The sequence below is a fragment of the Carassius auratus genome, unplaced genomic scaffold, assembly GCF_003368295.1.
Source record: "Carassius auratus strain Wakin unplaced genomic scaffold, ASM336829v1 scaf_tig00002494, whole genome shotgun sequence".
Classification (NCBI taxonomy): domain Eukaryota; kingdom Metazoa; phylum Chordata; class Actinopteri; order Cypriniformes; family Cyprinidae; genus Carassius; species Carassius auratus.
In genome coordinates this window covers 47,618-60,263 of record NW_020523452.1, presented here as the reverse complement: position 1 = coordinate 60,263, position 12,646 = coordinate 47,618, and the positions used below count along the sequence as shown (strand labels likewise).

The following is a 12,646-nucleotide window of genomic DNA, read 5'->3' as shown; positions in this document are numbered from 1 at the left end:
CGGTTCATGCTCGTACTGTAGAAAAGCGAATCCAGCTGCCAAATGGAGCAAAGTTTGACAACAGCTAAAACGGAGGGAAAAACTATATTTTGCGGGAAAAGTGGGGAGTTGTTGCACCGCTGTTTGGTGTTTTCTTTTTGTCAGGGTGACATTTAAAGGCTTTTTAGGGGCAAACACAATTTGGCTGTCAAGCGCTTGATCTGAAATGGTGCAAGAGAAGAGACGCGGATGGAGGAGTGGACAAGAAGGTGCAGGGAGAATGTTTAAGGATGAGAGGAGAAAGACGTGTTGCATGATTGAACATTCAACTTGTGCGGACGGCAAGAGAATGGCCCGCAAATTACTTCAGCCACACTTCATCCCCTGTTCAGACACTTTTGTCTTCCATTTCTCCCTCGCCTCTCCTCACATTCTTGCGCTAAACGTGCTGTAATTGATTGTGTGCTGTAATAGCAGTGGAGTGTTGGCAGAAATGAAGCATAAACAGCTCTCAGACACTATTAGCTGGATCAATGGCAGACGCTCTCTCACTTTTCTCCTTAAGCATCTGTACTGTTTCTCATTCAGGATCAAAGAGTCCTCAAACTCAGAATATTTCTCTGTTTGTTGTTTTTCATGTCTCATTTGATGCATTCTTTTTTGAAGCTGATGCCCGTTTCCTCAACAGCTGCACACAAAAGCATTTGAGCACTTAAAATGTCTGATTGTCATTGCTTTAGACAAAATAAAACTAAGTGGCATTTATTTTAAAACAGTGCAATCACGCAAGCAAAGCGTTTTAAAAACAAATGATAAAACAATAGATATTCTGTCCAAACTAAAGACTATTTATGCACTTGTATACATAATTTTCAAATGTTTCTTGTTTTACCTCTCAGTACATGTCTGTTGTCTGTGTTTCTGTAGGGTTATGAAGTCCGTAGGATCAGGGCGATCGATCAAGACTTAGGTCGACCACGTGGAATCGGATATACAATCATATCAGGTCAGTCACACCCATCATGATTATCACATCTGTCAGGTGTTTAAGTGTGTAAACTTAAGAACATTTAATTTGTTCCCTTTGAACTTTGTTGAGATTATTAGTTTATCAATGTTTGTGTTCCTTTAAGGCTTTGTAAACAAATAGAAACAATTCACAGGGTAGAATAACATTATATTAGATAGTAGCAATAATAACAACAAATTTATATTTTATAAATACTTTAGGTTTTCTTTATTGAAAACATAAAATAAAACAAATATATAAAATATCATTTATTTTTTTCTGTCTTTAATCTTTAGCGTTTTAGGATTATAAATATTTTTTATTTTATTTATTTATTTTATTTATTTTTATATCTTCTTGATTCCAAATCTGAAAATGTACTGTCGTCTCCTCTTCTTTATTATTACATAATATTTCCTTGAATTATAACCTTAAATTACCATAAACATGTTTAAAGTGAATTAGACTGTGAATGTGAAGCCGACTGCTGTCGGTGCAGCGGACACATACATGAATATGTACATTTCATGGCATTTCTAATACTGTGCTGTTCCTCATCTTCAGAATCTCTTATTTGGATGACAGTGTGTAAATGGTGTTTAAAATGTGCAGTTATCATCCCATAATAATCCAAATAGAGCAATCAGACAATTATATAATGACTAATGTCATGATTTGATATATTGTGATTTGAGTTTTGAGCGTATTTTTCATGCTCCAGTGTGAAGGACAGTGGCATATATATGTGTTACATTAGTGCTGCTGTGGTGTAAGTCTCTTAGGATGTGGGATAATATGTGTGTGTGACTGAAAGCTTTTGTCAATTTAGTCCATACGTGAGCTTAACACAGCAGGACAAACCATATCACAGTGCAACAAACACACACACACTCACTGTATTTGTGTTCTTGTGTGTGCACGGCCACCCCCATAGATCACTTCCATTGCTATCAGCATGAGACAGACGTATCGAAGGGAGGAAGAGAATGAAGGGCGAGAGACAGAGAGAGTCAGAGTAAGAGAGAGAGAGAGAGGGTTACACCATGTGTTTCTGTGATATAGTTCAGATGTACATTGAAAACCTTCAGTGGCTCAGTTTTGCGTAAGTGTGTGTTGAATGGGTTTTTTAGGCTGTATATGAGTGTATATATAGATTTGACACTTAAATGACAATGAGTGGCACTGCATTATGTGCAAAATACCAAACCACTCACAGTGAGAGAGAGAGACTGTGTTTGAATATGCGTAGTAAAAGTGGGCCGCTTATGTTTTTTGAATAGTGTTAAGAGATGTTTCATTCTAATATTTTGTTTTGAAGTTTTAATTCAAAAAATATTTTTCAAAAGCAGGTTAGGTGATTTGATTTGTGGGGATGGTGGGAATTTATGCTTTCCAAAAAAAAAAAAAGCCTCTCCAAAATCACCTACCCTGTCTTTAAGTCGTGTTCACATTTAATATGCTTTGAACTAATTTTAATCAATTTTAAAACATTTTTTCATATGCAAATGTTGTTGAAGTTTTATTAAATGAAAAACATATTTCCTGAATGTCTACCATTGGTCACCCTGAGAGGTAATACTTCTCCAAACTCATGCTATTAGTTGAGCATATCATGCTTATTGGATTTTGTTAGATCATCAGACCGTGTATCAAGCCTTTCACGTATTTTACGTGGCTTTGAAAATGGCAGAGAAACAGCACTTTAAATCACGGCTATAGGAACAATGCTGGGTACAAATGCGTTACGGAAGCATCAATCAAGATGGAAAGAAAAGCGTCAATAAGTAACTGACTAATAAATTACTTGGTTAAACACTTGGTTAAAACATTTGATCACTCAACAAATATTTCACATAAATAATACTTAATCATTTGTTTGTAAAAGTTACTTAACACTATTCAAAGTAGGTTTTAAAACTCCAGTATATACTACACACTGCAGTAATGCTTAGACAGGTACCCAGATGGTCATTTTGGCCCATAATTGATATTATACATGTTATTATACCCTATATATGTTACCGCGATTGTGCTTTAAATTGTGCAGCTGTAACTGCAACAGGTTATCGGCTACTGGCAATGATCACATAATAACCTCTCAAAGTAACTGTTGAGTGAAGAGGCTTGAGGACATTATTTCTGAGTATTGATACATGAGCAGTGCAGCCCTCCAAATCACACTCAAAATGACATATTATTCAGTTTTTAGAGGAAAGCTGGAAAGTGAACGTATAAATGTTCTGAAGAAATCTGATAGCTTTGCTGTTAAATTGTGGAGTATTAATGCAAAGATTTAATATGGAAAGAGGATTGTGTCAATTTCCTCTGATCGGTTCAAGTCTAATGGTCTAATCAATAGGACAGGGATCCGCGATGTAGGTTAAACATTCCCGCTGGCTAACGGAGCACTGCTATTTCCTGAACCTGATGCCATACTCCGTAATCATAAGAGCTATTGCACAGGCCCTGACCCTAGATCAGCGGAATATCCCTAGTTATCATTCATAATGGTAATTGCTCTATTAGAATTCATATTGCAGGCTCTCTCAAAGCCGTTGTGTATGAATCTAAAGGGGACAATCAAAGAAGCAGGAGAAAACGGGTAGAGGTAGAGGAAAAGATGTCGCTCTCTTTCAGAGACTCAGGTTGAGTTTAAAATCATGTGAAATAGTTCGATGAGCACAGTTTCTTTCCTGTGTTAACATAGGGGTTACACTTCATTCAGAATTTAATTAAAAATGGCTTTTAAATTTCAGTGCAATACTTGAATTTGAATTTCATTTGAATTAAAGTAAGAAAAGGGGGCAGAAATTCTATTTAAATTTGAATATTACGAAGTATGAAAATTTATTTACATTTAAATAATTGTTTTTTAGATTATTTGGAAGTTTTCAAAATAGTTTTATAGTTATACAGAGAGACAAAATGAACAATAGACAGACAGACAGAGAGACAAACAGACAACGATACGATGCTAGACAGAATAAACGATAGATAGATAGATAGATAGATAGATAGATGGATGGATGGATGGATGGATGGATGGATGGATGGATGGATGGATGGATGGATGGATAGATGATTACATGGACGGATGAATGGATGACAGGTAGACAAATGATCGGATGGACAGGTAGAATGACTTGGACAGATAGAACAACACAGATAAATGAATGGACGGATGGGTTAAGTGTACATTATAGAAACAGACTTTACACACAAAGAATCTCATCAGTGCAGATTCCCTGTTAAATTCATTAGCACATAATGAATGAATATCTCAGAAAGCAGTAATGGCATGTCACATCAGAACTGAAGACAGACAGGCTGATGCCTGGATTGTGGATTTGTAGTTTGTGTGTGGCTTTAGGCTTCTCTTTGTGTATATGTCATTGTAGCCGTCCTTCGAGGGTATGTGTGTGTTTTTCCTGCGGGGACTCGTTCCATTAGTTGAGTAATTAAGATAAATGAGTTTTTAATTGCAGGGTGATGTGTGTTAATGATCTAGAGACTATAGATCATGCTCTCCTGTAGTCTCTCTCTCTCTCTCTCTCTCCCCCAGAGGTGTGATGACAGTGCTGCTGATGTTATTATTTACTGCCAAATTACTGTGCTGTTCTTCAGGCCTCGAACTTCCTCTCTAATCCTGCAATTTGACCTGGAATGTCATCATATAATCTCATCAAGTAAAAACAGTACCTGAATGTGAAAAAAGAGAGTGTAAACTAGTCAAGTTTACATTTCTGACAGTATTATTCATTTGCGTCAATAACGCAAAGCAACTATGGTAAAATAACTGCCTTGAGTAGTTTAGCCACTTATAAAACAGCAGCAATAGCAATATGAGAAAAGTTGAATATTTTCTAAAGAGAAATATAAGTGGTTCTTGACCATGGTGTTGCTATGCAGTCAGCTAAATTGTGTTGACCTTTTTGACAGAATTGTCTTGACAATTATTTCCTTAAAAAAATCGCGAGAATGCTTGAACATTGGAATGCAGTTGGCATGTTATTCGAAATTATTTTAAGAACACTAGTAGGTGGTTGCCAGGGTGTTGCTATGCAGTTGCTAAGTCGAAGGGATATATGGTTACTATAAATAATAGGGCAAAAATGTCAAATAGGTTTGAAAGGGTGCCAGGGTGTTGCTATGCAGTTGCCAGGTTATTTTGAATAGTTTTGAAAACTTATCTTGTTATTAGGGTGATTATGGGTGGTTGTTTCATGGACTGGTCCCAGTGACCCTGAGAGCTAAGCTGGCGGGGACCTTTTACCCCTGGTAGCTTCAAGCAAGCCAGACAGGTCAAAGCTGAGAGACCAGACAAAACCCAGTCCACCCTGCTAGGCCGGCAGCAGGAGCTGGTGTGCTGTGTATCAGAGCGTGTTTGCTGTCACAGCACCTGAGTCGGTCTGCTCAGCCACCCGGTGAGCAAAAGGGGCCAATGGTCACGGGGCAATAGACCTAGTCAGTTGGTTACTGCGGGGCAACTCATAACTACACCAACCGTCACACACCTGTGTTCCGTTGGAATCTGTAGCATTGAGTCCAGAGGTGGAAGTTTGACCGGGCACACATGCTTTCACTTATTTTGCCAGGGCGCTCTCTACTATAAGCATTTCATCTCTCCATTATGATGTCTAACTTTCAGCCTCCATGACTGGCAACTCTGGAACACCCAGTCCTTAAGAGTGCTGTCGTTGCTCGGCAAGGTTCGCGTGTATGACAGGTGTGACCTGGTCGTCAAGAGGTCAAGAGGTCAATAGGCATTTATTTGTCATTTGCATAGTTAACATTGGGGAAACTGGGCATTGAAATGCTTGTGACGAGGCTCAGACATACAGTGACAATAACAAGACATAAGACATAGATGTACATGGAGAGCACTGAGATTTTTGAGTGACTACAGTGCCCTTAGACAGAAATACATAGACAGAGCATTATATACAAATAAGTGGAAGTAACAGGTACAATAAAGGTAATCAGTGTTTAGAGCTATAGTGTACATAAGAAGTCCTGAGGTAATATTATGATTACTGGGGTAGAACGGTGTCTAAAATATCTTTGTAGAGTGACGTAGAGCTACATGTAGGAAAATTAAAGTGGCAGTGCAGATGCAATAAATAAACTTAAAAGCAGCACACATTCAGATGTATTCTTGAGTAGAGCAATGTCCAAAAGTCATTTTAGAGTGTCACAGAGTAACATGAAGGAATATAAAAAAAAAGTGGCAGTGCAAGTACAATGAAGTAAACATAAGAGCAGCATGTATTCCATTTTTAGATGGAGGACAGCTGATTGTTAAGTAGTCTTATGGCTTGAAGATAGAAGCTGTTCTTCAGTCTGGTTGTCCATGAACGGATGGATCGGAAACGTCTGCCAGATGGCAGTGTGGCAAACAGGTGATGAGCAGGGTGAGTGCGGTCCTTGATGATGCTGCGAGCCTTTCTCAAGCAGCGAGTCTGATAGATGTCCTGTAAGGCTGGGAGTTTATGTCCAATGATGAGCTCTGCTGTTCTCACCACTCACTGAAGAGCTTTGCGGTACAAGGAAGAGCAGTTACCGTACCATACAGTGATGCAGCTGGTCAGAATGCTCTCTATAGTGCAGCGGTAGAAGTTTGACATGATGTTAGAGGAGATGCCAAACCTCTTCAGTCTCCGCAGGAAGTACAGACGCTGACGGGCTGTTCTCACTGTGGTCTCTGAGTGTAGGCTCCAGGAAAGATCCTCAGAGATGTGAATGCCAAGGAACTTGTAGCTCTTAACTGTCTCTACTATCTCTCCGTTGATGTGAATGGGAATGTGACCCTCTCTCTGTGACTTCCTGTAGTCCACAATCATCTACTTGGTCTTGCTGACATTTAGAGAGAGATTGTTATCAGCACACCGTGTTGTGAGTGCATTAACCTCATCTCTGTAGGATGTCTCATCGGCATTAGTTTATTTGTTTATTTGTTTTTTTATTTGGGTCCCCATTAGCTTCCACAATGTGGTTGATGCAATAAACATGCAATAAACGGCATTAATTCTGACATGGACTGCGTCTCACCTCGTAAATCAGTCCTGATTGATGCAGAACTACTCCGACTTAACATCTCCATCGCTGCCCTGAGTGAAACTTGGCTGACCAATGTTTTCTCTGTCCAGGAAGAAAACTATTCTTTATTCTGGAACGTATAAACGGTTTCAACGGCATCAACATAAACAAACGTTACTGCGCATGTGCACTTTTGTGGACCTAACTTAACTTTTCCGGTAGACTCTAAATAGAATCAATAACAACAGCCAAGTCCCTCTAGAGTAGATATTTTTTTGATAACAAACAAAATATGTTTGCTGCGTGGATCAGGCGGACTTAATGAAAATGCAAATTCATTCTTTGCCAGCAGGAGATGTTTTAAAGCATAGACATAAATCGCGAGAAATAGAGGTTTCCCCAGTAACAGCTGTAAACAAAGCAGAGCTGGTACGCTCACACGCTGCATTATCAGGCATATAACATGCAAGTTCTCCTTCAGAAATACAGCAATATACCGTAAAAACACATGTGCCTCGTTTTGATATTTAAACATATAAATGTAAGGAATTATTATTATTAAACGTGCAGTACGTAACGTTACGTTACTCATGTTTATTTAACGAAACCTTTTTGAAAATCGATCAGTTTTAAAATTGTGGCGAGTCTCCAAAAATAAAATGTATGGGAAACACATCCCGCAGCACAACCACCTGAGCCCAACCTCAGTCTACTCATCACATTGACTTTAACTGCGTTTGTAGAAGGCACCGCAGCCAGACCGATATACACAACACAGACCGGAAGTTAACTTAGGTCCAGGCGCGTGCGCCCGATGAAACCGTCCATACCCAAATGGTGACAGACCAATGCACGGTGTTGGATTTGCAATCCAAAACAAGCTACTGTCCTCAGTGGAAAAACCTGTGCCCATCTCCTCACGTCTCTCCTCACTGCACCTGCACACAAACTGTGGACCACTTACAATCATAGCCACTTACGCCCCTACACTTACTTCTGATTTAAATGTAAAGGAATCATTTTACAACCAACTTAGCGCCATTGTTCAGAAGACGCCCTCGACAGAATGTTTGATGATCTTTGGTGACTTTAATGCCTGAGTGGGTGTTAACTCTAGTGCATGGCCTGACATTCTGGGAAACCATGGATATGGCAACATGAATGATAATGGTCAGTGCTAACTGGAACTTTGTAGCACCCACAAACTTTGTGTTCCCTCTTCATTCTTTCAGGTCTCAAGCTAGGTGGTTGGCAGGGTGTTGCTATGCATTTCTGAGTAGTTTAAAAAACATTTCTAGTTACTAGGGTGTTTGTGAGTGGTTACCAAGGTGTTGTTATGCACTTGCCAAGTTATTCTGAGTGGTTTTAAGAATGTTGCTAGGTGGTTGCCAGGGTGGACTTGAAAAATATTTATAATTACTAGTGTAATAAATTAATAAATTACTTGTTAGTGAGTGGTTGCCAAGGTGTTACTATGCACTTGCCCATTTTTTCTGAGTGCTTTTAAAAATATTTCTAGTTATTAGGGTGTTTTTGGGTGGTTGCCAAGGTGTTGCTATGCACTTGCTAAGTTTTTCTGTGTGGTAATAAGAACATTGATAGGTGGTTGCCAAGGTGTTGCTATGCTGAATAGGTTGCTTATGGTTGCTGAGGTAATATAGAATTGAACATGTGTGATTAAATGAGGTCAGATTTCAGAGCCGGAGCTCTCAGTTTCATAAATCAGAAGAATTGATGCTGAATTGAAGTTTTAAGTGTATGTTTTTGAACTCCAGCACAACTCCAGGACAAGTTGGTACAACTGTGAATACTGAAGCGAGAGGGTGTGTGTGTGTGTGTGTGTGTGTGTGAGAGAGAGACAGAGGAACTTGTGAAGGTCTTCAGCATGCTCTCATGCCTGTAGAATCCATTATAACGTGCCCTGGGAGAACACTGTCCTGAGCTTTAGCCCAGCAGGGTTCATGAACCACAGCTCTCACAGATATGGCTAACAGCCCCTGCAGCTATGGTGGCTTTAAAGGGCCAAAGTTAAAGCCTCATTAAATCACCCTGCTCTTTCAGAAGCAGACGTGAGCTGGAATTCCCAAAAGGTACAGATCTACATAGTGACGCTGAAGCTGAATGTAACCATGGAAACCTCATGGAAAGTTTCAGTTCCCTTTGATTTACACTTTTCTTACGTAGGGAACTGGACTCTCACCAATGCTGAGATTCCACCTGGAGAGATTCCGTTGATGTGTGCAGATGCCAGTTTAGGAGCATCTCATAAACTTCAAGAAATATAAACACACACACACTGGACTACTGTGAGCAATGGACAGCTTGCAGACTAATCTGGTTCTTTTCACCAAGTTGACTAAGCAAGATGAGATATTTAGGGCACAATATCTAGATATATATTGTATCCACATGTGTATAGAGTAGATGTGACTAGATCATGCATGCACACACAAAAAGTTATTTTTAACAGCATCACAAATATAAATATATTTATTTGTCATTCTGACCGTTTCAGAACAAAAATAATTAGAACCTTTGGAACTAATTGGAATTTGTTAAGTATCCTTAAATAACAAATTCCTGTTATTGGGTTATTTATTGATATTATATTTCTTTTAATGTATATTATATTTTCTTTTTATGTAATTTATTCCTGTGATGCAAAGCTGAAATTTTAGCAGCCATTTCTCCAGCCCAGGCTCTGCTGGTGTCCTAGGCGAGATTTTAGATGGAGGATCGCGCAGAACTTCTGCAAGCATGGCTTTTACTTGTATAATTATAAGAACTATTTGCACTGTATTTATCCGTGGGACAATATTTATACAAAACTACAACCTAGAAATAATTTACAGGTCTCATGAATTATGTGCCCAGCTACATCTGATTCAAATATTATGCTAATTAACAGTGAGTGGTAGTTTCAGACATTACACGGCTTCACTCGCACTGACTCTTATTCTGTCTGAAAGAATGAAAAGACCGCGCTGAAGGTGGAGCAATTCGACCAATCAGATGAAAGCAGCGTTTCAGCTTCGCCCACATGTGCGAATGAAATATTGAAGCCATAAACCGAAATTATCAAAACGTACACGGACCATCTGTCTTGTCCATGTTCTCTCACTTGAATCCTCTTCTTGAGTATTGAGTTTCTCGACCTTCTGCAAGCCCCCTGTTCACACAGTGATTGACATTGCGAGAGGGGGCGGAGACGTGATCGGCTTGGACTGCATTTTCAATGTGCACATTACATTGAATTTTGCTACATTCATTGCAGGCTACTAACACTGTTGTAGTTTCATTAAGAAGTTGATGCAACTTTAAAGTTGTAAGATTGCACTTTTTGTTACAGAACAGTACCAAAAACTTACAGTTGTAATTATATTAGTAGTATGTAAAATAATTTTCGTTGCAGTAAGAGAAGTTTACGCAATTTCATCGCATTTTTTAAGAAATCGTGCCGCAAAATCAAGGATATTTACCCTCAACAATCGCAAAAAAAATCCGCGTTTTTCTGGAGGGACTGGTTATTGTCCCTGGTGTGAATGGGCCTGAACACATGTGCTGGCTACATATAATGTATATCCTTTGAATTAAAGATGCTTATCACTGGAACAATAACACTCTCTTCAGCTTTCCAATTATAAACTTGTTCCTCTGATAATCTCCGTCTCTCTCTCTCTCTCTCTCTCTCTCTCTCTCTCTCTTTCACACACGTGCACTGAAAGGTTTCTACAATACTCACTCACTGTCTGTGTAGAGTACTTAAAAATCCATTGCCTGTTCACGCACAAGTCTGCTCACAACAGCGTGTCACCTGCAGAGACGTGATATGTGATGAAGACATACAGATCAGCTTATATTCTTTTATTTTGCCATCTAAGTCTGATCTTTAAATAGGATCTTATCATGTCACAGTTTCCTTTCAGATGAATGGCTTAATGTCGTCTACAGAAGTTTGTAGTACCTAAACAGTGCAGTGAGATTTTCACAACAGAACCGGATCCACAAGCATTATTTCATGTGTGTACAAAGCTGCACTTCTTAAGTATTGAAATTCCACATTTCAAATGCTTAACAATATTCAAGCTTTCCATTGCAGGGGATTTTCCTTTTAAAATTCAGATTTTTTGCCTTAAAGGGATACTTTACCCAAAAATAAAAATTGTGTCACTAATTACTCACTCTCATGTTGTTCCAAACCCCATTAGACCTCCATTCTTGCTATCAAAAAGTATTCTTATAGCTTCATAACATTACGGTTGAACCACTGATGTCACATGGACTATTTTGCGGATGTCCTTGTATGTGGTATTTGCATTGCTGGGTCAGAAAGCTCATGGATTTCATCAAAAATATCTTAATTCACATTCAGAATATGAACGAAGGTTTCATTTAAAGTTTGGAATGAGATTAGGGTGAGTAGTTTATAACAGAATTTTTGGGTGAACTATCCCCTTAAATTGTGCTGTTTTCGGCTGTTGTTTTGTAAACATATTTTGTATACTGTACGAAATGAACTTGACCTACATTGATAGAGGCTACATTTACACTAGTGTGTTGACATTACTCTGAGACTTTTAAAAACACTGCAGACCCCATTTTAGTTTGAAAACTCTTGGTTGTGTTTCAGTGTAAACGGACCAAACAGTTTTTTTTACCGGGGGACCCCCTCTAAATGCCATTTGGCTTGTTTTGGGCAATTTTTGATTACCAATGGGGGAGGTATTGTTGTGAAAACCTGGCAACCCTGATGCTTATTGTTGTATCTGCATGAGTGGTCATGTGACATGCATTTTTGGTTGCAAATGTGGACATAGATTGGTGTTCTTTCTATAGATATTTGCATATTGCATTTTGATTGGTCTTTGCTTTCTTGCATCTTTTTACTGTATATATGATTTAAAATTTTTGTTGTGCATTGATTCTCATGCACAGTGACTGAATCAAAACAGCAAAGCAGGTCACGCAAATCTAGTTGACCTTGAAATCATAATCATTTGTTGAACACATATTTTCAATCTTTTATATTCCAGAAGACATCAGCTAGTACTTATATCCTCACATTCAATTGCACACGCGACCAAACCGAAAAGTTCAATAAGCTCAATCATCTGTGGATCTTTTTTAAAGAATGCACTTGACACTTTGAGCAGAGAGATCAAAGTTTCCAATCTATCTCTCTGGGTTTGATTATTCCCCTTGAGGCCTGAGCTCTCTGATCGATAGTCAACCCTGTGACCTGGGTTACAATAAGCTCTAGTTAATAATGAAATATCTGTGTGTGTGTGTGTGTGTGTGTGTGTGTAAGAGATGGGTCTTTAATTTCAGATGAGGCTGGTGGTGTGTATATTGAATGAGTGTGTATATGTGAGGGTTGACAGGTTGTCAGATGGGTCACTCCTCTGGCCTGAAGTACAGACAATGAACACCTTTTATTCTTTATTCATTTACTCCCAAGATGTCCTGACAGCTGGACCCTTTGCCCTTTAGAGCCTGTTCGTTTTTTGAGAATGGATGCTTTAAAAAAAAAAAAAAAAAACATTTAATCCAAATGATTTCCACAATGTTCTGTTCAATTGATGGTTTTGGAAAATCTGCATTCTTCCAGTGATGTAGACTGAA

General features: G+C 38.8%; 1 protein-coding gene across 1 annotated transcript in view; it reads left to right on the top strand.

The window, feature by feature from the left end:
- The window catches only part of LOC113069740 (cadherin-23-like), a 90,141-nt gene that overhangs the window by 29,985 nt on the left and 47,510 nt on the right, over nucleotides 1–12,646 (top strand). Inside the window, exon 7 of the mRNA XM_026242855.1 lies at nucleotides 907–985. Within this exon, the coding sequence (XP_026098640.1) occupies nucleotides 907–985 (79 nt within the window). The remainder of the gene's footprint in view (nucleotides 1–906; nucleotides 986–12,646) is intronic.